General features: G+C 54.2%; 1 protein-coding gene across 1 annotated transcript; it reads right to left on the bottom strand.

The window, feature by feature from the left end:
* Positions 1 to 1,286: 1,286 nt before the first annotated feature.
* Positions 1,287 to 27,804, bottom strand: MYBL2 (MYB proto-oncogene like 2). The gene is made up of 14 exons (XM_070381767.1): positions 27,551 to 27,804; positions 23,936 to 24,029; positions 20,006 to 20,077; positions 19,097 to 19,189; positions 18,735 to 18,955; positions 16,235 to 16,397; positions 11,892 to 12,179; positions 8,669 to 9,079; positions 8,119 to 8,258; positions 6,718 to 6,817; positions 5,275 to 5,388; positions 3,801 to 3,893; positions 2,386 to 2,535; positions 1,287 to 1,796 (listed from the first exon to the last, which is right to left on the bottom strand). The coding sequence occupies exons 1-14, from the start codon at positions 27,568 to 27,570 to the stop codon at positions 1,668 to 1,670; spliced, it is 2,088 nt and encodes a 695-aa protein (XP_070237868.1). The 5' UTR covers positions 27,571 to 27,804; the 3' UTR covers positions 1,287 to 1,667.

Raw genomic sequence — 27,804 nt, 5'->3', positions numbered from 1 at the left:
GCAGGTGGGTTCTTTACCACTGGCACCACCTCCGTTCCCCCCGTGATGCGCCTGGAGTAGGGGAAACGGTGTGCAAATTGTCCCAAGGCACGCCGGGTCTGCTATGGGTGTTCCAGTCACAGTAGAGATAAAGACACCCCACCCTCACCTCACTGCAGGGCAGGTCGCCCATCGAAGCCAGCAGCCCTGCTTGGGGCAGTCAGTGACTGTGCTTGGGTCCCGCAGGTCACCAGGGGCAAGAATTTGGTAGTGGGCAGAGTGGCGATCCAAGCCAAGAAAGCAGCAAAGTCACAGACGGCGTGGAAAGCAGGCATGGCCCAGCCACCGCACTGGCTGGTGTCCAGTTTAGCCATGTGAGACTGTGGGAAGCAGGTGGGAAGAGTGAAGGCCGGTCCCAGGTCTCAAACAGGGACCAGGTGCAGCAGGTCAGGGTTCCAGCCAGGCTCGACTATGTGTGAGCACATGGGGGCCACCTGGGGAAGGCTGCCAGTACCGACTGGGTGACAAGTGAGCAGCCTCGATGGAGATGGCGTGTCAGTCGGACTTGAACCCCGGTAACTCCCAATACTCCTCTTTAGAGGATGGCGACCCCAGGCAAGACGACCTGCCCTCAAGTCTCCCTGGGGAACCAGAGGCACTGAAGCAGGTTGTGGATACCAGCCTGCCCCCAACAGATTGTCCTGTGGTGAACTGAGGTCCCAGCCCCCAGGGATGGCCAAAGGCCCCATCCGAGGGATCCCACTGCTGGAAACATTGCTCCTCAATTTAGACCTTCTCAGACCTGGGACCTGCCCCTTGTCTACCCAGCCCAGGACTCTTCCCAGCTTACAAGCCAAGGGCCACAGTCTGCGCGCTGGGCCATGACGAGGGATGGCCAGAGCCCAGGCTGGAGCTGCTACCACGGTCTTGCGAAGTTAGGACCACTGTGGCCAGGTTCCACCCAGCTGATGGTTACTCCTGCTTTACCAGCCCGATCTGGAAGTGGGGCTCATCATAGGCCAGTCCAGCCCCCTACAGCAGAGGCCCACCACTGTCCCACCTTCCCCCAACCCCACCCAACAGCCAAGAGACCTCGGAGCCTTCAGTCGCTTGGATGCAGAGAAAACTGCCTCTTGGCACCCTGGCTTCCCAGGGGCAATAGGGTCCAGAGCACCAGGCCTGGGCTGTGCAGACAAGGTGGCACTCTTAGGATGGGGGTCAGGTCCCCCCATCCCTCAGGGCCCTAAGGACAGTCACCAGGGAACCACAAGCGGGATTCAGGAGGAAGGTGGAGACCAGAGTCCAGGAGAAAGACAACTTTTATTCTTTCAAGAAAATGCACCAACAAGTTGAAGGAAGGAGCACGCTGGTAAGGTAGGTCCCCTGTCCTAAACAGAGGTCTGAGATGAGGCCAGGCCTGACCAGGGCTCAGGACTGTGGCACTCAGGGAGGGCCAGGCCAGCTCAGAGGTGGGACTTTGTTCTGTTAGCACCAGGAACTGCCCGCAGCTGCAGCCGGGCTCGGAGACAGGACAGCAGGTGGGCCTGCCTGTCCCCCCCTGAGCAGTCTGGGAGGGGCTGGTGGCAGCAGGCTCCCTGCAGGCGGTCTGAGTGTGATTCTCACTCACAGCCCAGAATCGGCCCCCAGCCCCCTGTAAACATGAGAACGGGCTCGTGACTGCCAAGCCCCTAAGACAAGATGAGGGTCCGAGACGTGTGACTGGGCTTCAGGCGACCCAGGAGCTGCCGGGCTTTCTCCTGCATGAAGAGCTGGTCCCTGGTGCCCCCACAGGCCACCGTCTTCCAGGCGCTGGTCATCTGGGAGGAGGAAAGGGGGTTACCATCAAGGCAGCGGCCAGGGCTCCTAGGGAAGCCTGGAGACCCTGGTTGGGGAGGGGTGGGGACGTTTTCTATCATGCTCCCTGCCTGTAGAAGTCACAATCTGCTCACCGCACCTTCCTGGTGGACCTGGGGAGTTAGTGCCATCTCTAGGCATCCTCAGGGATAGAGCAAGGAGACTGGACCAGAGCATGAGCCCCCACCCTCCCCTGTGCCCACCATGTGGACAGCACCCGCGGGAGGAAAAAAGCTATAACTCTGCAGGCTGGAGAGCAGCAGAGAGGGGCTGACACCTGCAGATGGCTGGGGAAACAGGCAGGGGATCCCTGCCTTCAAAGACAAAGTCACGGAGATCTGTCTTAATTACGAGTGAGACCACATCATGAAGGAGCGGCTTTGCGGAGCGGGATCCCTGGTACCCAGGTCCCCCGCGGGAGCGGCATCTGGACAGAGACGTGAAGCCCATGTTCATCAGTCAGCAGAGCCACTGGAGGGCATCAGGCAGAAGCCGGTGCAAGGCCCTGGGGTGTGGAGGGTGCGGAGCGAGGCCCTGAGGGGCAGCACTCACGGGGGCAGGGGTGGCAAAGTGGCCCCGGGGCTTCGGGGCCGCTGGCTTCTCGGGCTTGGCCTGCAGGAAGCCCTCGTTTAGCAGGCTGCTGTCCTCTCTGCTGCCCGATGGGGTGAGGCCCGAGGAGCCCGCTGCGAGGATGCTGGTTGGCTGAAAGCAAAACCAAGTCAGAGGCTCAGCGTTTTGCCACAGGCTTTCTGTGGGAAGGAGAACACAGAAGAGCAGGCACATCCCAGCACCACCACCTCCAGGAGATCTGGGCAGGAGGTAATACTTCTCTGAGCCTCAGCTTCCGCTTCACTTAAAGATGAAGTAGGAAAACAGCTAGCAAGTGCCTGTTTCAGAGCCTGGCACCTGATGAACACCCAGGAACCCGGGTTCCTTTTACATGAAGCTGGTTCTTCCCCATCTCAGGTGGAGATGAAGGTGTTCCGGCTTCTCCAGGGACCAGAAGCACCCATGGGGACACAGGTGCCTGAGTCAACCAGCACTCACGGGGGACCTAGTCAAGGCAGCCCCAGGCCTGGGCAGCCTCCCAGACAGGCCTTTACTCTCGAAACAGCCTGCTGGGCTCAGCGTCCTTGTTATAGGCAAGAACCTGAGGCACAGGCAGCTCAAGAGACGCCAGAGACTAGGCCCTCCGCTCCACATCCTCTGCATTTAACCACTTGACCTGGTTTTTTTTCTTCCCGCTAGTTATTTCACTCGCCCAAGGGTCTGTCTGGAGGGCACCAAGTTTCCAGCCTGGCGTGGATGCCTCATTAGACGGAGCTTTCTCTGCCAGGACTTGAGAGTGGCAGGTGGTCCTGTAGGAGCTGCCAGGCAATTATCTGTCTCGTGGGCCTTTCCACAGCCCTCACTGTCTGCTACCAGCCACCAGCGAAAAACAAGCTCACCTCACTGCCTGCTGCAAGGGATCGACTGCCTGGCATGGTTTTTGGGGCCCAGGCTCTGTGGAAGCAGCAGCCCCCTCTGGAGGTTGGCCTGGGAATAGGGCAGCATCCATGCCAGGGTAGAGGTGCCCCGATCACCTGGCAGGGCCCCAAGGCACCTCATTGATCGTCTCCGGGGTCTTCCCTAGCAGTTCAATACAAGGGAAGGTGCTGGGGACTCAGAAAACACACATGCCCAACAAGTTCTAGCAATCAGCTCTTGCCAACCGAACCTTCTGTGAAGGACCAGAGCAGGGCCGCCTGGATTGACCAGTGGGGAATGCCCAGTGCCACCTGCCCCCTTCCTCCCCTGCTGAGCCCGGCACAGGGAAGCCCCGCTGACTCCACCCCCAGGGCTCCCCAGGCTGAAGGGCTCCAGAGGCGCAGGCCCCCCAGGGAGACTCCATACTCTCAGCCTCCTGCAGCTGGATGGGGCGTAGGGGCTGGCCTCACAGGACGGCTTCTCTCCCAGACCCGACCAACCTTGGGCAGCGTGGACATCATCAGCTTCACGTCCTCATCCACAATGTCGAGAGCCAGGGACTTGCGAACTTTCTTAATGGGGCTTCGCCGCATCTGGGGGAGGTGGTGGTCAGGGCACACGCCTGAATTCCCGTCACCCCAGTGCCCGATGACGCTGGCCTCGGCTGCCCTGGGCCAGAGCCAGGCCCTGGTGCAGGGAGCCCTTGAGCAGGCCCGGCAGGAGAGGATCTTCTGGGGGAGCCGCGGGGCCCAGGACACTGGCCCCGTCGTAGACTCTGTCCCCAGGGCAGACTGTCCTGCCAGACGCTCACCAGGTATGGAGGATACCAATGCCACCTCCACCCAACCTCAGCCCCAAGGGGACCAAGTGCAGCCCGAGTCTCTACCACACTAAACACTCACCCACACAGCCAAGTCACAACTGGAACACCCACCAGCCGGGGAGCTACACACAACCCCGTGGGACACAGGCTGTTATGGGCATGTCCAGCCCCCAAGTCCTGTGCCCTGTGCCTCCTATAAGCAGATCAGGGGGCGGCTCCGACCCCAAGGAGGGCCTCTGAGACTGACACCTGTCCCCCAACTCAGCCCTGTGCCCCCAACAGGTGACACCCCTGCTGGGAACCACCCTCAGACACAGAGAGGCCGGGGAGGGCCCCAGTCACACTCTGCCCACACACCCGGGGCCCAGCTGGAGGGTCCCCTCCCAGCCTTGCCGCCCACCCTCCCCACCCACCACCACTCTGGCCCACTCCCGCCTTCCCTTCTCCCTAGAGGAGAGCCCCTGGGAAGAAAGGGGCTTCAAAACAGGGGACACAGAGCCGCCTGCGGTCAGGAAACCACGTGGGCTGGGGGCGGGACAGGCTGTCCAGCGCAGCCCGGCCTCCGCACCCGGGCGTCGAGCAGTATCCCCACCCGCTCCCCACCTCACCTGAGCCGGCTGACCCCACCTCCTCACGCTGCACCAACATCCGGATGGTGAAATCCTCTTTGCCTTTTCTGTCCCCAAATGCTGCCTGTACTGAGTCACTGGGGGTGTCTGCCATTTCTGCCCACTGAACTCCAGGAGTGAGCCTCTGGCTCTTAACCACCACTCTACACACCCCGCCTGGCCCAGAGCCCGCTTCAGGAGGGTCCAAACAACGCGGAATAACTGAGGCACCAGTTCAAGGGGACAGGGAAGGGTGGCAGGCAGCTGCGCCAGCCAGTTTCATGGACCCCCAGGCTACAGGAATGGACGGCCGCCCCTGCCCTGCTGCCCCCTGGTGCCTGTTCCCCAGCAGCCCCCTGCCCGCTGCCTGTTCCCCGGCCACCCCCCATCCCACTGCCTGTTCCCCGGCTGCCCCCCGCTCCCCTGTGCCTGTTCCCTGGCCGCCCCCCACCCCGCTGCCTGTTCCCTGGCCGCCCCCGCCCCCCTGCCCCTAGTGCCTGTTCCCCAGCCCTGCCACCCGCAGTGCGTTCCCCAGCTGCTCACCCCGGCCTTCCTCTTCTGCTTCTCGGGCCTCACTTCATCCTCAATGATGAGCTCGATGCCAGCCTCGGAGCGCAGCACCTCCTTCAAGTCCTCCTCCAGGTGGGGGGTCTGGGGCTGCGGGTGGGGATGGCTAGGGTGAGGCTCCGCGCCCAGGCCAGAGGAGTCGCGCTGAGGCTGCTCATGGGGGCGGCGGGGCAGACCCGGCTGCACCTCTGCTGCCCTGGGTGATGCAGGAGGCGGCCTGGAGCCGGGACGCCGGCCTCACACACGGTGTTCATGGCCATTAACCGTCCTGCCTGGGACACTGGCCTCAGCTCCCTGAGGGCTGAGGGCACTCCACTTCATCACAGCCACCCTCACTCAGCCCGAGGAACCAGCTGGCATCCTCCACTGGGTACAAACGGAGGCTGAGAGCACGAGAGCCCAGCCCAGGGTCACACAGCTGTGAGCTTAGAACCTGGACGCACTCAGAGCCCAAACTCCTCCACGCCTTGGCCCCACGCTAACAGAGATGTTGGTTCCACGTCCCTTTCTTGGGCCTGGGCGCTCAGGTGGCAGAGGCCAGCGGGTGTAGGGCACAGTGAACCCAGAGAAGTCACTCTAAAAGCCCCCGTGTACTTGAACTGTCGCTGCCAAGGTTGGACTTGCCCTCTTGGATGTCCCAAGAGCACACAGACGTTTCAGTATCTGGGAGCTGAGTCCAAGTCAGGAAAGGGCCGGGCTGACTGTGCCTGGCCTGGGGCAACTCCGCCAGCTCCAAGCGAGGATGGGGAGACCACGGCCCCCCACCTGTGCCCCACGTGGTGAGCCAGGAGGGGAGCTCACTGCAGGGATTCTTCTCCATGACCTGCCTTTCTCCCACCTGCGGCTGGGTTCTCAGAAACAGCCTGCTTCAGAAAACCCGGGGTGCCAGCCCTCTCTTTTGCCCTGGGGTAAAGCAGGATCTTTTCACGAACTAGGAGTTGGGGGAAAAGGGCCGTCCTCACACTGTGGGGAAAGCAACCCAGGAGATGTCTCCATACTGCCCAGCTGCCTCCAGCCCACCGATGGGCAGCTAGTCAACAGGCTTAGGCGTGACGAGCAATTCGCCACTTTCCTCAACCAGCTTGCAGCGCCCCCGTAAGTCCTTCTCCATCCCAATGCCTGCCCGCGTTCTGCCTGGTACAGCCACGAGCTGAGTATTCGGTCACTTTGGACGTCAGCCTCCACCACCCCCGGTTCCACCAGGACGCCGCCGTGGATCCAGCACCAGCCAGGACCGCCCGCATGGTGGTTGCTCTGGAGACATCTGGCAAGCTGGTAACTCACTGTAACAGGGGGCCCTGTTTATCAAACTAGGGAATCGCAACTTCTCAGGGCAGTCGGGAGACGCTAATGGGATCTCAGAAGGACAGGGCGAGTGATCATCAACAGCTGGAGGACTGGCCCGGCCACACCACCTACCAGGGGCTTTAGTGGTCCGTACTTCTCGAGGGCGTTCTTGAACGGGGTGGGCGTGTGGGGAGTGTTGTCCATGGAGTACTTCTGATCTGGGGTTACAAACCTGCCAGGCATGGAGAAGGAGACTGGGCGATGGCACTGGGGGGCTCTGCCGTGGGCTGCCCCTGACTCCCATACCCCCAACTGACCTTTGGCCTCAGCGGCAGAAAGGCAGCCCCCAGACGTGGTCTCTTCCCATCCCATCTGCCCGCCCGCCCACCCACCTCCCCATCTGCAAGGGGAGTTCCGGGGGCAGAGAGGAAGGGCCATCCTCAAAAATAGCAAAGAACAGGAAGAGCCTGAGGGAGTCCAAGAGACCCGAATGGGTGGAAGAATGGCTGAAGATGTTGCCGTCACTAGGATTTTCCATAAAACAAGGCGGCCTGTGGCCAGACTGCAACCCCAGCAGGAGAAGAGGCAGGCGAGGAAGACGAGGGGCCAGGAAGACCACACCTCCCGGTCTCTCCGGAGAAGCAGCTACTCCATTTGCGGTGCCAGCTGTCTGTTTAAGAGCTTAGATTTGAAGACCAATACTTTTACTTGACTGGAGAATCATTTCTCATGAAACCTATCTATGTTAAATTTTAGATCCATTGTTGAAAGACTGATTTCTGACCAAGGGATCCATACAGCTTATCTGAAATTACCTATCATTATGAGAACTAAAATTCCTGAGCAGATCCCTGAATTACAGCTTGACTCCTGAAATATAAATAGCAACGCTTCTCCCCCACCCAGCAAATGTAATGAGCTGAAGACCAGTTAAGCAACTCTACCTGGAATTCAAGAGTCATGATGATACAAGGAAGAAAACTTATTGTGAAAACACCTCCACAGAAGCAGGGAAGCCACCTGTACAGGCCTGAAGGTGGAACACAGCCGTCCCTCCTGAGCACCAGAAAATGGAGAGAACTGGGGGGCCTTGTGTCCTTCCCGCAGAGCTGCTCAAGCACAGGGATCTGCACTCGGAACTTACAGAAATGATGCAAACATTACATTTTTCATGGCAAGGTGGACTCTCCACATTTCTAATCTCTGAATTTAGAAAACCATCAAATAAAAAAAATAAAAAAGAGGAATTCCCTGGTGGCCAGTGGTTAGGACTCTGCACTTTGCGGAGGGCACAGGTTTAATCCCTGGTTGGGGACTATGTTCCCGCAAGCCATGTGGCCAAAAGAACAAAATAAGAAAAAAAAAAAAAAAGAATTAAAACAAAAATGAAGCCCCAGACTACACTGATGAAGGAGGTGTGATGACCAGGAGGAGGCTGCCTTCATGAAACAAGAGTCCCAGGTGTTTTCCCAAGGCGTCCCTCGCCCAGGGAGCCGGTCTCTGCTGGGGGTGCAGGGGCAGGCCCGCACTCACGCAGCGTGTTTCTGGTGCAGGGGCGTCTTGTCCCGGTGCAGCGGCGTGGTGACCACCACCTTCTGGCTGCACACAGGGGTGGATGTCAGCGAAGGGCTCTCCAGTTCCAGTGTGTCCTGTTTATTCCAGAAGTTCAAAAACTGCCAGGAAGACAAAGGAAACCAGACGAGGCGATGAGCTCAGGGCCGGAGAGCAAAGGCCAGGACAGATATGCAAGTCCATGTGGACCCTTGGCTTGGTGTCGCCCAATCCTCCCTTTACCAGCCTGACGGGAGGTCCATCTCCCACCCTCATGTGCTGCTGGCCGTGAACCTAAGGCAAAGCAAGCTGGCTGTCTGAGGGCAGCTTCTTTTCAGAAGGAAAAAAAAAAAGTAGCTCTGAAATGGTCTTCCTAAGCTTCATGAGGGCAGGGCCAGACCTGGTTTGGGGTCCCATGTCCCCAGCACTGGGCACACGGCCTTGCACACAGCAGACACCCAGAGGATGGCCTGTACTGGGCAGGGGGGCCGACACCCGCCCCCAGTGAGCAGTCGGGGTGGGGTGCACACACCTGGGAGGGAGAGAAGGGCAGGGTCTTGACGGGGGTGCTCTTCGGGGTGAGGCTGTTGCAGGAGTCCAGGAAGGACAGGCTGGCGCTGTTCTCCGTGACGGGGGACAGGGCGACACGCCGCTTCCTCTGCCGCTTGAGCACAGAGGGCGGTGTGCCCATGCCCGAGCCCCCCACGTCGGTGCTGGGGGAGATGGGGATCAGCTCGCCCCGGCTGCTGCGGCTCAGGTCGGAGATGGTGTGGCCGTCGAGGCGGTACTCGGTCACGCTGGGCGCGGCAGCAGCAGCCGGCCGGGGCGGCGCGGGCTGCTGCTGCCAGGCTTGGGGCTGCCCCGGGCTGCCCACGAGGCTGCCCTCGGCTGACGGCTCCTCGGGGAGGTCAAACTTACTCAGGTCACACCACGCGTCAGGGTCCTGCCCGGAGACGGGGGTGGGGTTAGGAGTAACTGGCTTTCCCAGTGGTCGATAAACCACAGGGCTCATGTGCCACTGGAAAATATCAGAGTGTCAAGGATGATCCCACAGGGACCCCCTGGCGGCCCCATGGTTAAAACTCCACGCTTCCACTGCAGGGGCCACAGGTTCGATCCCTGGTCAAGGAACCAAGATCCCACATGCCATGCGGCACAACCAACAACAAAAAAACCCGATTCCACAGCCCAGGAACAATCGCCCGTAACTCTTCCTTGCCTTTCCTCAAAGATTCTTCTATGTCTGCATATCTGTATTTGTAAACATAACTGAAATCCTATCATGCACACGGCTGCTTGCTGTTATTAAAAAAAAATGTGCTAAGCATTTTTAAGATACACAAAAAGCATCAAGAAAAATACAAAGAAAATTCATATGCCCATCAAGAAGCCTAAGAAATAAAACCTTACCACTAAAGCTCCAGGTCTATCTGGCAAACCTCTGCCTGTAGGTAGGAAACCACTGCCGAAATTAAGTACTGATCATCTTTACGCATTTCTTTATCAATTAACACGTGTCCCTAAATAGTTAGTATTTTCAATGTTCCTAACTTTAATACAAATAATTTCTATTTTGCTTCTTTTTCCATTTAAAATTTCTGTAGAGCTGGAACAATGCAGGCACCTCATTCTATTCCCAAAGTTTAGTGTTTACCATCAGTAGACTTTAGTTGTTGTTATAGCAAAAACATTAACTTTTATAATAATTCTTTACAGCCAAAAACTGTTCTATCATTTGAATATATGTTACTCAGTCCCCTTCTGTTGGACATTTGGGTTCTTCCTCTTAATTCTTAAAGATTAAAAACAGATGTTCTTTATGAACATCTTGGACATAAACCTTCTGTTTCTTGACAGACACCTGGACGTGAAGACCTGGGCCCAAGGCCATGAGCAGGATGAAGGGTCTCCATCTGCCAGGCACGTTCCCAGACAGGAGGCAGCCCTGGGCTCCATGAGCCTGTACATCATGGCACCTCACTGGGTGCTTCAGCTAAATTGTGTCCACCCTCTAGCCACCCTGCTGAGGGAGTATGACCCTCTCCCTCTCAACCCAAGGCAGCAAACTCAGAGAGGGTAAGGTCACTAAGTTCCCAGAGTAATTCTGGGAGGAACGCTTAGGTCCTTTCTGCCTTTGTCCAGTTAATGACAACCTAGCCCTAGGGCTTCTGGAGACAAAAGTCTCCACTTTGGTCCCTGGGCATCTGGCCCTGAATGGACATGGACCCCAGTGGTGATTTCTGGTCCCTAGGGCTCGCAGGAGCCTGGCAAGTTCATTCCTGAAGGTGGAGGGCAGCTCAGGGAAGTGCTGACTCCAGGGCCACCTCCCAGCATGGAACGCCAACCTTGCAGGGGCCCCTGGAATTCACGGCATCCAACAGGCCCGAGCACACGTGCCGAGGACTGGCCTGGGGGACGGATGGCAGTGTTTCTGCAGCTACTCTGACCGCCCATTAGTCACTGAAGGTCATCGTGGAGACAGCCCAAGCTCAGCACTCACCAGCTGTGTGACTCTGGATAAGCCTCCTAACCTGTCTGAGGTTGAGCTAAGTCCACCACCCAACCCCCTTCACAGGCTGTTAAAGGACCGAGAGCGCAGACAGGCAGGAAGTAGTGAGCCTGGTGCGTGGCAGGCACGCAGGGTTAGAAACCAGCCTCCCAGAAGGAGCCCCAGGACCGGGACGTGACAGGTGCCTGAGAGGAGTCTGAGGATGGCCCGAGGCAAGCCGGTGAGGCTCCAGCAGGGCGGGCAGCGCTCTCAGCTGGCCCTCGGTGGCCCCGGGCGGTCTGCTGAACAGACTGCCACACACAGCTAACTCTGAGATCCATTCTGGTAGAGGAGACACCAGAGATCCTGCCACTGTGGCAAGAGGGGAAACCCAGAGCCAGAGGGTCTGAGCAGGCAGCCCCCTGAGACCGACTTCACAGTCTAAGCCCTCACTGGGCAGGCCACTGGGCACGATGGTTAAGACCTCAGCACCTTACTCGCTGTACCTTGGGTACACTATCTGATCTCTCTGAGCCTCATCTACAAAAACACAGAAAAGACACCTCTCCCAAGATACCATGTGGACCACACGTGAAGCCCACAGCCTGACATTTAGCAGATGTTCAATGAACAGCATCATTATCCTCAGCTAATAAGAGGAAGCCTAAGTGGGAAGGCTTGTGTGGGCACTGCCCACTGAACCCCTCTGCCCCCCAGTCACCAGCCTCTTGCCCACCACCTCCTGAAATCCACTCCACGCCTCAGGCCTGGAGGACAGAGCTGTGAAGTCACACCAAGAAGCAGAGCCCCCCCCAGAGCCCCTCCCCAAGGGGCATAGCCCACAGCCAGTGTGGCTCAGGGGCGGCTCTCCCTGAGTAACCAGGACATACACACGGCCGCAGCCCCAAACCCCCGCCCTTCCCGGAGTCCTCTCCAGGAAACCTGACCGTCAGCGCTACCATGAACACCAGTGCTCTGCGGTGCTGCTGTGGACTCCACACCCTCCCCATCCCCCGAGGACTCTGTCCCTCACTTCCGCTGGGGAGCATGCCCTACCACCCCGGGCTTTAAGAGTGAGTCAGGAGCTCCCTGAAGACAGGGATGTCAGCCACTCTCTTGGGGCTGCCAGGCCCTGGCCAGGCGCTCAGCATTGGCTCAGCCACGTCAGCGAGACGATAAGCAGACAGAAGGACGTCTGTCTAGGGGGACAAGTGCTCCCTGACAGGGGTGCTCAGGGCCCACTGGGAAGTCCCGTGACCAACATTACCGACTCGATCAAGTCCAGGGCTTCTGAGAGGCCGGACTCTACAGCCGGGATGAGGAGGTTGGCAGCCTCCACCACCCACTTGTAGGGCAGGCTGGTCTCTGGCGAGGAGCCTTCCTGGTCTTCACGCTTGGGGAAGTCCTCCAGGGGCTCTGGGGTCCGCACTCCATCCGGCTCCGCGGGGACGGGCTCCTGCTCCTGGGCGGGGGCGGCCGCTGTGATCTCCTCCTCGCTGCTCTCCTCTTCCTTCAGGGCAGGGAATGCCGGGGGCCAGCTGGTCACGACACTTCCCTGGGGACACAGGGCATGCAGTTTGGGTTTCCCATTATGAGATACAAACTGTGTCATGTTTCAGCAAAAATGTACCACCTGAACCTTTTCGGAAGCCTATCAACCTTAGCACTTGGTAAGGAAACTCAAGTGAACCCAAACTGAAAGACGGTCTACAACACAACTAAGCAGAGACATCACTTTTCCGACAAAGGTCAGCTTAGTCAAAAACTATAGTTTTTCCAGCAGTCAGGTATGGATGTGAGAGTTGGACCATAAAGAAGGCTGAGTGCTGAAGAATTGATGCTTTTGAACTGTGGAGTTAGAGAAGACTCTTGGGAGTCCTCTGGACAGCAAGGAGATCATACTAGTCAATCCTAAAGGAAAGCAACCCTGAATTTTCATTGGAAGGACTGATAGAGAAGCTGAAGCTCCAATACTTTGCCCACCTGATGCGAAGAGACAATTCACTGATGCTGGGGAAGACTGAGGGCAAGAAGAGAAGAGGGCGGCAGAGGATGAGATGGTTGGATGGCATCACCGACTCAACAGACATGAACTTGAGCAAATTCTGGGATAGTGAAGGGCAGGGAAGCCTGGCGTGCTACAGTCCATGGGGGTGTAGATTCAGACACAACTTAGCAGCTCAACAACAACAAAGCCTAACCTTGTACTTCAAAAGTATCAGTACCATGAAAGGCTAAAGGGAATGAAAGAGATAGGACAACAAAACAGTGTCTAATCCTTGACCTGGATCATGGGCAGGAAAAAAATGGAATCTGGATGGAAGATTAGTTAAAATTCCAAGTAGTTAAATTCCAAGTGTGTACTGAAGGTATACTGGTGAATGTCCTTATTCTTAGGAAATACAACTCAGGTATTAAGGGATGAAAGGCACAATGTATGGAACCGACTCTCACATAGCTCAGGTTGAAAAATATATATGCACATAGAGAAAGATAAAGCAAATCTGACCAATGTTAAAAATTAATGAACCCAGTAAAGGGTACAGGAGAGCACTCTTCTTGCAACTTTTTTGTATGTTTAGTATTATTTCAAAACGAAGGTTTGAAAAAGGAATGGATACTAATTTTGTGACAGGAAAAGAAAAAAGAAATAGAGGAAGATCGTTTGTGGCAATAGCTCTCCTGGCAGAATCTGGAAACAAGCTTTGACATGTTGACCTGACAGCCCGAGGAGCCTTGAACACAGCACACATGAGGCTCCCAGTGGCTAAGACTACACTCCCAACGCAGGGGCAGAAGTTCAATCCCTGGTTGGGGAACTAAGATCTTGCAGGCTGCACAGTGTGGCTAAAATAGAATAAATAAAATAAAATATTAATTAAAAAAAGAGAAAATGGTCAACCTCACTAGTAAAAGAAATGTAAGTGAAGCAATGGTACTGCACAATTGCTCATAAAACTGGCAAAGACATTCTGTAAAATCTTAGCCAGCTGTGACCCAGTGTGGGAAAACAGGCAGCTCCACTTACTGCTACAGCAGAATGACATTGCCCTTTGAGTGGGAATTTAGCAATGCCTTATGAAAATTTGCTTCCCTTGTGGCTCAGCTGGTAAAGAATCCACTTGTAATGCAGGAGACTTGAGTTCAATCCCTGGGTTGGGAAGATCCCCTGGAGAAGGGAGAGGCTACCCACTGCAGTATTCTGGCCTGGAGAAGTCCACGGACTGTATAGTCCATGGGGTTGCAAAGAGTTGGACACGGTTGAGTGACTTTCACTTTTCACTTTATGAAAATTTCAAACGTCTACACTGTTCGACTAAGCATTCCACACACATAAAAAGGCACATGTACAAGGAATGTGAACAATGATGTTCACTGCAGCATACATGGTGACAAGACGCTCATCGATACAAGATATGACAGGTGGCATGACAGACTCAAGAATGAGGCAAAGGTCTGTACACACATGACGACAGGGGAAGATATAAGGGGGAAAAGATGTTTGTAAAACTGGTGGTTTAGTTGCTAAGTTATGTCTGATTCTGTGACCCCATGGGCTGGAGTTCACCAGGCTCCTTTGTTCATGGGATTTCCCAGGCAAGAATATTGGAGTGGGTTGCCATTTCCTCCTCCAGGGGTACCTCCTGACCCAGGGATCAAACCTACATTTCCTATGTCTCCTGTATTGCAGGTAGATTCTTTATCCACCGAGCCATCAGGGAAGCCCATTTGTAAGACACCAAGGAGATCCAACCAGTCCATCCTAAAGGAAATTAGTCCTGAATATTCAATGGAAGGACTGATGCTAAAGCTGAAACTCCAATACTTTGGCCACCGGATGCGAAGTACTGACTTATTTGAAAAGACCCTGATGCTGGGAAAGACTGAGGCAGAAGAAGGGGATGACAGAGGATGAGATGGTTGGATGGCATCACTGACTCAATGGACATGAGTTTGAATAAGCTCCGGGAGCTGGTGATGGACAGGGAAGCCTGGTGTGCTGCAGTCCATGGGGTTGCAAAGAATTGGACAGGACTGAGCGACTGAACTAAACTGAAGGTCTAATCTTACACAAAACACCCCCTGATGTTTTGTGTCTGAGGGGCTGGCCCTACTGGCCCAAGGGGGTGCCTAGACCTGGATCTGGACCTCACAGGTCCAGCCTCAGCCATTCCTCTCCACTGTCATTTTAATGATTCTATTGTGCTGGTAATTTATTTAACTAAAGTTAACATCCGACTTTTTGTTGTTAGAAACAACTTTAATGACTGTCTTTGTAGCTAAAATCACTGCTCATTTGCTCACTTCTTTCTTAAGAAGTTCCTTGAGGTAGGTAGACACATTCTTTAAAAACTTGAATGCATTTTGTTAGACTGCCTGCCAGAAAATGCTCACCTTTTTCTGTGTGTATGGGATTTACCTCACTGGACAATGCTTGCAATTATAAATTTTTTCTGTGCTTCAAAAATAATACAATGATCATTGTAGGGTTAGAAACAAGCCTCTAAGGCGCAAGGCTGAGCCTATAAATCCCAACTTCTAGAGAGAACGGACATACTGTTTAATGCATATGCCAACATTTACTACCAAGGCAGGAGAAGAAGGGGGCAACAGAGGATCAGACAGTTGGATGGCATCACTGACACGATGGATATGACCCTGAGTAAACTCCAGGAGTTGGTGATGGACAGGGAGGCCTGGCGTGCTGCAGTCCATGGGGTCGCAAAGAGTTGGACACGACTGAGCAACCGAACTGAACTGAAACTTTAATTTTTTTAAAAAGTGTGCCCTAGGGTGTAGGATGTGAAAGTCGCTTAGTCGTGTCCAACTCTTTGCGACCCCACAGATCACACAGTCCATGGAATTCTCCAGGCCAGAACACCGAAGTGGGTAGCCTTTCTCCAGGGGATCTTCCCAACCCAGGGATCCAACCCAGGTCTCCCGCACTGCAGGCAGATTCTTTACCAGCTGAGCCACAAGGGATGTGAGATGTTAACAATTATAAAAGTGATACCGTATGATTTCATTTATATGACTTATTAGAAAATTACAGATTAAAAAATCTGATGAAAGGTGCCAGGGACTAAGGATGGGAGATTCTGGGCTGAAAGGGGCACAGGAGCCTGGGGGTGATGGGGACATTCTGCATTCTGACTGTGGTGGTGGCGACATGACCTGGTGGTTTCGGTCCTGACCTCCACAGGAAACGATGAATTTTACTGTGATTGCACCCTTGACACATCTGATAGTACACATATGTTTTTACCATGAAAAAGCTGGAGAGAGTAACAGGTGGGAAGGAAGCCATTGATGACGAGAAGGAGGCTGAAGACCTCCCCGCCTGACCCTCCCTGATGCTGGCTTCTGCATCCTCTATCTGTGGGGAGGTGAGTGCCAAGCGTGGACACAGGTGTCACAGGGAAAGGCCCTCATGAGAGACATGTGGCCACACAGACCCTCCTGCAGGATCAAACAGCCGAAGGAATGGGTGAAAAGGGAGGAGCAGGTGTTGGTGGGATAGCATCGGATATACGTGAAAACAAACCGACCCACCCAAGCGCCCCAAGCGCAGTGGCCAAGCCCTCCCAAGCTCCACTCCCCACTGCTCACCTGGCCTTCCGAGGAGGGGGCACTCTGGCGGCCGTCCTTGTCCTCCAGCTCCAGCAGCAAGTACATGGAGGGCTTGCTGTCTCTGGACTCACTCAGGAAGCCTCCCGTGTCCACCTTCCTCTTGATAGTGGAGTTCCAGTGATTCTTCACAGCATTGTCCGTCCTGCAGGGGCCAACGGGACCTTTGACCCCAGCCCGGTGGCCCGCGCCCCACCGGGTGCATAATTAGCCTCCCTAAGCTCAGCTCCGGCTTCTGTCAAGGAGGGTTCAACCTGAGGACCTCTAAGGGCTCTCAGCTCTAAGATGAAGTCTGACATGCCTGCGGCCTGGCATGATTTACAGAGTATTTCCACACAGATTTTCGAAGTAAGCAAACATCTTATTCAGCTGACAGGATAAAAATCCTAACACTGAAGTGTTCTGGCAACACTCAGTCCCTTCCCAGCTCACTGGGCATCTGTAGAAACTGGAAGCAAGCTGCTGGCTGCTGGCCCTGGTCCTCAAACACGAGCCCTGATCACCTCCCATAGATAGAAAACGGCCAGAGAGGGCAGAGCAAGAGGACACAGGGTCCCCTGCTGACCACTCTGAGCCTTGGCTTTTTAATCTGGAGAATCAGATCGCTTCCTCCTCCATCACTTGTTAAAGATTAAAGAGGAAACACGTATACTCGCTTAAGTCAGAGCAGTGACACGTAGAAGCAGGGAGGGCAGCACAGCGGTACAGGAGCGCAGGAGGTGTGGACGGGGAGAGGCCGGTGGGTACGCGGTAGAGAAGGACAGAGCAGCAGGGAAGCAGGAGTGGAGAGCAGCACAAGGCACAGAGCAGCACGGACTGTGGAAGCACACATCGGTGTCGCGTGAGCAGCCCCAGTGCACACGGGTCACAGCAGTGCACAAGCGTGGACAGAGACAGTGCCTTCTTTGGGGCTCTGAGCTGAGCGCTTTTCCACCAGAATAACAGTTTGACTAACCCACCAGTCTCAGAGGCGGGTCTGGGCACTACGGGGAGGTGGCCAGGGACTCACCATGGTCGGGAAGGACAGACCAACCTTCCCCCGAGTAAACAACATTCCCCATCAAAAACCAAAGGATGAGAGCAAGCTGGCTACACAGTGGGCACAAGGCAGGGGGGCATCCAGGCTCCGTGTCTGTGGGTGGGAGGAGAGCTGCTGCTAAGTCGCTTCAGTTGTGTCCGACTCTGTGCAACCCCATAGATGGCAGCCCCCCTGGCTCCCCCGTCCCTGGGATTCTCCAGGCAAGAACACTGGAGTGGGCTGCCATTTTTAGTGCAAAGCCCGACGGGTGAGCGAGGGTGACTGCGGATCAAGGTGAAGCTGGTGGCATCGGCCAGGTCAGGCTGGCCACACGGGGAAGAGTCTCCAATCCAAGGGTTAGAGGAAGCACCAAAAAGGATTAACACACTTAGGTCTGACTTTGGAAACAGATGATTTCAGACTCCAGGGAAAACAGGCCATCTGGTATTCTATCTCCTTTCCCTCTGAGCCATTTACCATGGCACCACAATGCCATCGTAAAGAAAAGATTAAAAATAAAGCAAAGTAAAAATGCACCTGGACAGGGCTAGTGATTAGGATGCAACACTCCTAAGGCAGGGGGCATGGGTTTAATCCCTGGTCAGGGAACGATGATCTCGCATGCTATACGGGGTGGTCAACACACACACACACACACTAAAGTATACAGACAAGAGAGCAGGGGAGACGGTAGTGGTGAATAAGAGATTTTTATGGTTTCCAGAAAATGGAAAGGAATTGTGGGAAACAACTCGGGAGACTGGAGTTGACCCTGGAAGATCTGGCAAGATTGCAGCCCAAGTCCCAAGTTGTTCCAGTTCTCCCTGCAGAACCCCAAGAGGCCCAGTTCTTGGAGCGGCCAGGCCCAGTGAAGAGTAGAGTGAAAACAGAGCAGTGCTTTGGACATCCAGATCCTGGCCCTGATCTCACAGGCAGGAGGAAAGAGACGTATTCTCTTTTATAAAAAAAAAGACCAGGCAACCCAGGTCTCAGGTGTCGCCAGTGGTAAAGAACTTGCCTGCCAATGCAGGAGATTCAAGAGACATGGGTTTGATCCCTGGGTCGGGAAGATCCCCTGGAGGAGGGCATGGCAGCCCACTCCAGTATTCTTGCCTAGAGAATTCCATGGACAGAGAAACATGGTGGGCTACAGTCCATGGGCTCGTAAAGAGTCAGGACAGGACTTAAGCAACTTAGCACGCATGCAACCATGGCCAGGGCACGAAGCCAAAAGTGGGACCAGATGAGAACCTGCGCAGTAAACAGGAGGCCCCCAGGCCCGCCCCACCCCGCTCCAGTCTCCCAGTAGCCAGGTCCCTGCACCGCCCGAGGCAAGAATCTGAAGGACTCTTCTTCTGGGGAAAGTGAACAACGCCAGAGAAATCGGACTAGGCCTTGAACATCCCCACAAAGGCCAGGGGATGCCCTGACCGGCCCCGGCCCCGGCCCCAGCGGGCGGCTCACCTCCCCGGCAGCATCTTGGCAATCTCGGCCCAGCGATTGCCCAGCACCTTGTGGGCCTCGCAGATGATGCGGTCCTCCTCCTCCGTCCAACAGGACTTCTTCACCTCGGGGTTGAGGTGGTTGTGCCAGCGCTCACGGCACTGCTTGCCCAGCCGGCCCTTCAGGTGCTTGGCAATCAGCGTCCACTGCTTCGTGCCGTACTTCTTGACCAGCTCGATGACCTTGAGGTAAAGACGCCGTGAGGCCAGCGGGATCCTCTCCACCCCGTTTCCCACCCTAGCACCCACCAGTGGGATGTCCCCTGACCCCTTCCCCGGGGTGCGTGAATGCCACGGTGCAGCAGGCCCAGGCCCAGGCGTTACCTTCTGGTCCTCCTCTTTGGTCCATGGCCCTTTGACGAGGTCTGGATTCAAGACCCTCAGCCACCGGTACTGGCACTGCTGGTCAGTGCGGTTCTGGGAAGAGGACAGGCTTCCTTGAGAACTCCTGGCCTACGGCCCTGCCTCGTTCCCAGAACCACCACACACTACACACCCACGGGCCAGGACACTGTGCTTCCCTTTGCTACAAGCGGGCCTGGATGGAAGCAGGCAAACTCAGAACCCTGTGCAGGGCCACTGCACACAACCGCCCTGTGCCAGCCTGCGGGCTACATCAGGGATTCTCGCTTGCTTCCGAGAGGGGCTACTTCCCTGAAGGTTTCAGACCCTGTAGAGGACAGGGAGTGAGGAATGCGGCCATTCACTCCTGGTCCCCGAGCTGCCCGATGAGCCATGAAAGCCAACAGCACCTCCTGACACATCCCCTCCCTGTCGGCCACCTGCAGAGCTGGGGGTGGGGGACCCTAGGGGGACCCGCATCACCAGGAGGCTCTAGATGCTGGACAGGGTGGCTCCGGTCAGCTCTGCGGGGGCCTCACCATGAAGCCTGCTCAAGTATCGTTTCCTCTCAGGTTCAGTTTCATGGTTGAGAAATCGAGCAGCAACTCGTCAATGACTTGCAGGAAGAAATGCAAATATGCCACTGATGTGACGCATGATCATGGAGCCTAAGGCCCCCAGGCACCCAGAGGCTGCCACGTGGGGACACTTACATCAGGGTGCCCCTGATTTCAGTTTGGGTAGAAAGGGCCTCAGGAGGCTGGAAGGTTGTTTTGTTGGGAGAGCTGGGGGGGTGCTTGGTAAGGAATTCGCCTTTCTTCTCCCTGATACCAAGTCTCTCCTCCCAGGCCCCCTGTCTGGGGGAGCGGGCGGCAGAGGGGCTGCACTCACGGGAAAGTGGCTGGCCAGGAACTTCCAGTCTTGCTGTCCAAACTGCTTCACCAGGGCCCTCAGCTGCTCGTCCTGCCAAAGCCAGGAAGACAGAGGGCTCAGCTCACACGTGTGCAGAAGGTGGCTGCTCTGGACCGAGACCCACCCTCCCTCCAACAAAGGGAGCAGCCTCCTTCATCCAGTCATGTTACGAAGTGATCATCTAACTACGCACCAGGTATGCCAGCATCAGAGCTGCTCAACTTTTGGGGACTTAAAGTCTAGAGGGAAGCACCCGCTAATCAAAGGCTCCTGCAAACAAAAGGAGGGCCACTCTGTGCTGCACGGACGGAGAAATGGACAGTGAGGCCTATGGGGGATCCAAGGGACAGGCTCCAAGGAACTCTAGTGAGGCTAGGCTGCAGGAAGCAGGAGAGAAGGAGGCAAGAGGATTTGGGGGTGGGGGCGGCGGGGACCAGACCACGAGCAGGGTTGACTCGGGCCTCTGCATCATGCAAAGCCACCGATGCACTGAAGCATCACCACTGACAGGTGGTCACAGTCCAACGTGCTTGTTGTGAACTTCACTTTGGTGGCTGCAGGAGAAAGGGCTGCAGGAGGGCAGAAGGGAGGATAGGAGGCCATTACAGGCATCCAGGCCACAGTGACCCAGCCCTGGAGACAGGGAAACGTGGGCACTTGGAAGGGAAAAACAGTATTTGTTAGAATATTCTCCTGAACATAAACTCGTTCTCTTGAATATAAACTATTGATTCACGCAACAACATTAAAATCACAGTATCATTAGGATGAGAGAAAGAAGTCAGACATAAGAAGAGTACACATTGCTTAATTCTGTGCAGAGGAACTTCTAGAAAAGGTAAACTAAGCTATAGGGACAAAAAGATCGTCGGTGGTGTCCGTGGTCAGGGTTGGTTGGGGGGTGGGAGAAAAGAGCAGCAGGGAGCAAGAGACGCCTGGGGCGATGGAAGCGCCCTGCAGGGTGGTGTGCTCCGAGTTTCCCGGCAGCACATCCACTGAAACTCACTGGATGGTACGTCAACAGTTGTATCTGATTGTGTGTGAAATATTCCTCCAGCAAACTGACCGTTTTTACCCCCTGCAACTTGTAGGTTCTCAGTTCCCCGATCAGGGATTGAACCGAGCAAGGCCCTCACATTGAAAGCTTGGGGTCCTAACCACTAGATGGCCAGGGAATCCCTCAAACTTATTTTTTAAAACTTTATATATATAAATAAAACGTAGTATTATCCATACAGTGGAATATTATTCAGCCTCAAAACAAGGAAATTCTGTTACAAGCTACAACATGGATGAACCTTGAGGACATTATGCTAAGCAAAATAAGCCAGACACAAAAGGACAAAGACAGTCTAAGCCCACTCATATGAAGAATCGAAAGTAGTCAAAAATAAAAACCAGGACTTCTCCGGTGGTCCAGTGGCTAAGACTTTGTGCTCCCGATGCAGGGGGCCTGAGTTCAATCCCTGATCAGGAAACTAGATTCCAAATGCTGCCACTAATGATCCTGCATGTGGCACCTAAAAACTGACCCCAAGTGCTACAGCGAAGACCAGTGCAGCCAAACAAAAAAAGAAACCAAAAGCAGCAAGTCAAACAAGGTGGTTGCCAAGGGCTGGGGGGAGGGGATGGGGAAAATTAGTGTTTCATGATTCAGCTTTTTTTTTTTGCAAGATGACAGTTCCAAAGATCTGCTGCACAGTGAGAATACACTTCATGTACTCAACTTAGACTTAAAAACAGTTACAATGGTTTAACATTAGGTGTTTTTTCACTCTCTCTCTCCTGGGCAGGAAAAAAAAAAAGGCCACCAGACATCCAGACCCTCAACTGCAGCTTGGCCACCACCCAGTACCAGCTGGACAAAGGCCCCATAAATCCTATTGCAGGGCCAGCCCACGTCCACACAGTCAGCTCCGGACACCATGCCCTCCTTTGCTGCCCATCCCATCTGGTCAGGCCAACCCCTGCCTTCTGCCCATGTCCCCTGGGTCCATCTGCAGCACCACCATCCTCCCTGACAACCAGGGTGGACAATTTCCCCCCTCTCCAAGTCCTCCTGGACCCCATGGGCCCCTCCACCTGTCGACTCCTACCTGCACTGCCCTCGTCCCGCCACAACCATCTTCTATCTGAACGACTCAGCGCCTTTCCCTGTTTGCTCAGCCTCAGGCTGCCCCCAGATCTCTTATCCACCCCACATCCAGTAGACCAGCTCCCTGAAGCCGGGCTATGGTCACATGATTCATCTGCTTTAAAAATCATCACTGGCTCCTCTCTGCCAGCTGAGCAAGCCTGTCTCTGAGCCCAACCTTCAAGGCCTTCCTGCTTGGACCCTGTTCCATCTTTCCATCTAAATCAACCTTTTCAGAAACTCTTCAAGGACCCTTCCCTCCAGGCACACCAGGGCCCTTCTACTTGCCTTTTCCCACCACAACCCCTTTCCTGTTCTGACTCACCCACCACCTTGCATACTTCCCTGATCACTGAATTTCCAAATCCTCACCCATGAAATGTTCCTTAACCACTCAGACAACAGTAAACTCAACTTCTAAAGGCATTTAAGACAATGACTGGCACCTCTTAGGTCCAGGAGGCTTAGTGTAAGACAGGAGACACCATGGTGGGCATAAAGAACATGGGTCCTGCCAGCACCATGATGGCCACAGCATGTCCACAGGACTTGCGTGGTCTTATTTGTCCATCCCAGGCAGACAGATGCTCTGGGGTAGGGACAGCATCTTGTCTGGTCTCCTAAGACCACAAGAGCAGAATATAGTCCCTGGTTTACAGTGGGATGAACAGAAAAGGCTGGCCTAGCACTCCTGTAAAGAAACATCTTTTATGATTTAAGAGTGTTTCATAACTCAAACAGTAAGTTAAGAGGGGGTGGGGAGAGACTCACACCTAAACACATCTAGGCAAACAGAGGTAGAATAAAAAGATAAGGCCAATAGGCGTTTGACATGGTAGAGTCAAGTTACAAAAAGACCTGACAGTCTATAAAACTAATCATATACCTACCCCATGAGCATCCCTAAGCATCCCGCCCAGAAAAATGAAACAAATCCTCAAAAATGCTTAGGCAAGAATGTTCACAGCAGCTCGAGCCACAATAGGCAGATTCTGTAAACAGCGAAAATGCCCACCAACAAGTGAAACATACCATGGTCTATCCAAACAATGGAATACTATTCAGCAAGAAAAAATGAACAAAGTACTGAATCATGCAACATTACGTGGAACAAAAGAAGCCAGAAAGAAAAGGAGTATAGCTCTATGAATTCATTTACAGTAGAGAGCAGGCAAAAAGATCAAACAGAGACACTGACTGGATGGGCCACTGCCCGGAGCTGGGAAAGATGAACCACAAAGGGAACTTCCAGGGATAATCAAGATGGCACTTATGTAAGTAACACACACTTATTAGAAGTGATGGAACTGTCCACTTTTAAAAGGTGCATTTGACTACATATATATATATACACACACACACACACACATACACACTCCATAAACACTATTAAAGAATAAAAAGAAAATCAATTCAGAGCTCGGTATTATAGACACAATACATTTATTATTTTTTTAAATGATAATAAAGTAGGGGTTGGCAGATTTGGCTAAACCTCCCAGCAGTTACAGGACAAGCAGCACAATTAAAGTTCAGGATACAGAACACACCAGCTTCCCAGAGACACATCCCTCCCAGAGTCCTCAATACTGACAGGGTCCAGGAATGCTCTAAGAAGCATCAGAGAGAAACAGAGGGCCCACTGGCTTGTTCAACAGCGCCTCCCCTTCATCATACTGGTCGGGGCAGACACACCCCAGGTTCAGTTCTGTCTGCCCCCCGCCCCACACTGCCATCACTTCCATCCCCCGCAACTGCCCCTCAGTGTCACTCACCTCCTCCTGGGTCCATTTGACCTTGCACTTGCTGTCTCTCTGCTCTGGCACGTCTGAATCTGTGTCCTGGTAGTGCAGCTCATCCAGCTCCTCACTGCAGGGAAAAAAGCCAAAGGTCAAGGACATGCGTCTCTAAGGGCTGCCACCCGATGGACGGACAGTGTGAACAGAGGCCAGTGACCTCGAGGGAAAGGTTTCAGGGAAGCGGGCTTCTACTGTAGGCACAAATGTAGGTACTTCCACCCTCCCCCTTTCTAAAAAGTTTTTGATGAAATGGGGTTACGGGGATTTCCCTGGTGGTCCAGTGTCTAAGATTCTGAGCTCCCAATGCAGGGGGCCCAGGTTCGGTCCCTTGTCAGGGAACTAAATCCCACATGTGGCAACTAAGACCAACCACAGCCAAGGAAATAAATTAAAATAAATATTAAAAGAAGAAATAGAGTTATGGTCTATTTTTTTCTTTATTCTTGTCTTTTCACTAACACCCTTATGACTTCAAAAGCTACAAGAAAAAAGATTTCACCAAGAATATTAGGATATTCAACACCAGATACCCATTTCATGTTTCCTTTTCAGTAACAAAACTTTAACTTGCATGGGTATTTTAAGGATTAAAGCCAAAGATGTATGTAATCATTACGCACCAGGATTTTAAGAAAGACTGGTTATCTGAGAAAACCATTTAAAATACATTATCTCAGGAACTTCCTTGGTTGTCCAGTGGCTAAGGCTCCATGTTCCCAATGCAGTGAGTCTGGTTGGAGCCCTGGTCAGGGAACTAGATCTCACATACTCCAAGTGAGAGTTCCTAGAGATTCCGCGTGCCACAACCAAGACCCAGGATAGCCAAATAAATATATATTAAAAAAGAAAATATATTACCTCAGTAACTATGTGCATTTTTGCATACCCCTTCTCAATCCTTGCCTTCACACAGGCCTAATTTATGGAGCAAAAAAATCAGAGTACAAGCAACTTTGAATTCTCAATGTTTTTATTTTCTAATAAGTAATTTTCCAAGTCACTCCAAAATCTTCCTATTTGCATGGTTTAATGTTAACAAAAATGAAGATGACGCTATCCACACCCAGGGATGTCAGGGACTCACTGGAGCACCCTCCCAACTCAGGTGGACCTGTCAGGGATATTCCTCATTCATGCATTTTTACGTAGGAAAAGTCTGAGTCTCCAAGCACAGGTCAGGTATCAAAAGAAGAAAGAGGACGTCCTTCTGCAGCCACACTCCTTTCCCCTTCTCAGCATCTCCCTAGTCATTCCCACATTCCCTATAGCACCTTGGAAATCCTCCTGTCTCATAACAGAGGCCCTTAGGTTGCAAATGCATATCTCCTTGACAACCGGGACAGAGGTCACCTCCACCTCTGTATCTGCCTTTGGAGGATGGCACCAAAATGCCTTAAGAAATGTTTGCTCTGGAAATGGCCAGATTTGGAATGAATGACTAATAAACATGCAAAGCTGCTGCCTCTTAGTTGATCAGAGAATGCTAACATAAGTCAACTTTTAGAATGAGGTAAGGAAGGGACAGATGCTATCTAAACCCAGCAACACCAGTCACGGGAGCTGGAATTCAACCTTGTCTCATCATTCCCAACCCAATCCATGGAGTACTCCACCATCTCAAAACAGGAGGAAAAAATGCTTCAAGATACTAATAACAGAAAGAAGCTGGCTTTAACATCAACTGACCCTGGCCTCTGTTCTAACAGAAACTATCTTTGGTTCTCTGACATCCAGCTTCTAACAGAAGCTCAGCAAATGTTCCTTCAAGGACAAAGTGATTTCTGTGTGAACACTCTCTGGAGCTCCAATACTCTATTTAATGGGGACAGTACTTCAGACAGCTGGGACAATTCCGTGAGGTTTAATTTATTTATATCACCATCACGGTAATGATTGTCTACTTCACATGCATTCTCATTATTCCCATTTAATAGATGTGAAAACTGAGCTCCCTGGTGGCACTAGCAATAAAGAACCCACCTGCCAATGCAGGAGACATAAAAGACACAGGTTCAATCCCTGGATCAGGCAGATCCCCTGGAGGGCGTGGCAACCCACTCTAGTATTCTTGCCTGGAAAATCTCATGGACAGAGGAATCTGGCAGGCTACAGCCCATAAGGTTGCAAAGAGTCAGACACAACTGAAGTGACTTAGCACGCACACACAAAGCTCACAGGGGTTAACCTGCACCTGCAGGTCCTCATCTGATAATCCCAGCAGCAAAAGCAGAGGCTAAGTCAGTAGTGGCAACCACGTGGAGGTCTCACACACCCTTTCTATGCCCTTCCATGTGCTGGGCTCTGCTCCAGTTGGGGTGAGTCAGAAGCTGAGCAGGAAGTAGGGCACTGGTGCAGAAGAGAGTTACAGCAAGTGGCCATGAATTAAACTGAATGCTGTGGGGTTCCAGGGTGTAGAATCCATCCCTCACTGGGAGCTGGGATTCCTCCACTGAGCCCCAGGGCATAGATGGTAGAAGACCTGGGGGCTGTCAGGGGCTTTGGGTTTGTTGCCTGGAGTGAACACTTCCTGAACCAGAAATTCAGGGCCTGACCAGCGCCTGCCCAGAAAATAACTCCTGGGAATTGGAGTTGCCCTGAGAAACCATGGCCTGAGGAAGACACACCCTGTGCCTGATGACTGCCCCGGGATCAGATGTTTCCTTGCTGAGAAGCCTGTGAAGGCAACCACCACCTGAAGCGGGATTTCAGGCTATCTGGGATGGATACATGAATCCTAGGAGGGAACAGGTCAGAACCCCTTGTGGTTCTGTACTGTGACTCCCAGACTGGTTGAAAAGCCTAGAACTCAGACACTGAAGGAACAGGTGTAAGACAGGGACATGGAACCCACAGACCTGATTTCTGGCTTGTCTCTGCCAGTCTGGGGGGATAAGTAAAATGGAGACTGCAGTTCTTGCCTCCGCCCCAGGAGTTGCTGCCACAGATCAGTCTCTCTTCCCCTAGCATTCAACCCCAGCTGCCCCAACCCCCGCATGTAGAACAGGAAGAAGGTCTCCGGAGCGAGACCGACCTAAGGCCCCGAGCCCAGGTGGTGGGGGACCAAAAAGTCCCTCCCGGCCCCAGCAGCCCTCCTAGGTCAGGGGAGAGAGCCGGGAGTGCTCCGTGCTTCCCCGAACGCTAAGAAATGCCCACCGGACCCCCAAAAGGTTCGAAAGACAAGCGTCTTCCAGGCTTTGGCCTCCCACCCACCGCGACTCCGAAAATCATTTTTCTTCTCCAGGGGTCGCCTCCCTCCCCGGTAAAGGCCCTTCCAGCTGACACCACCGTCCCACCCCCACCCCGCAATTAGGCGGGAGACAAAATGACATCATACAAGGCTTGGCCCGGGCCCCAGGAGACCCGCCCGCCCCAGCTCGAGGCCCAGCAGGCCCGGGGGTGCCAAGTGAGGGGCTCCCGGGAGCCCCCCGGCTTCGCGCGCACCGGGACACCTGAGTTTTCCGCCGACCCCAACCGCGCCCGGCCGGGCTCGGAAGGGCCTCGGCGAGGGTGGCGGTGGGGGCAGGGGTCAGGGCTGAGGAGGATGGCGCCTGGGGAGGGGGGAAGGGCCCTCCGCCGGCCGGCTCCGCTCACCCGCGCGTCCGCCGCGACATCCCCCCGGCCCGGGCCGCGCCGCGCTCGCCCGCCCGCCGGCCGAGCCCGGAGCGGGAGCCGGGCCGGGGTCAGCGTGCGAGCTGCTCTGGCCGCTCCGGGCCCCGGGGCCGCGTGGCGAGGCGTCAGCGTGACCGCAGGTCCGGCCGCTGCTCACGGAGACTGCGGCCGCCGCCGGCGCTCGCAGAAACACTTTTCTATCTCCCGCCAAGCGCGTCGGCGCCGCCCGGGCCAGG

Source organism: Bos mutus, chromosome 13 (genome assembly GCF_027580195.1).
Source record: "Bos mutus isolate GX-2022 chromosome 13, NWIPB_WYAK_1.1, whole genome shotgun sequence".
Lineage (NCBI taxonomy): Eukaryota > Metazoa > Chordata > Mammalia > Artiodactyla > Bovidae > Bos > Bos mutus.
Note: the sequence above shows the minus strand (reverse complement) of the source record. Positions and strands in the feature narration are given on the sequence as shown.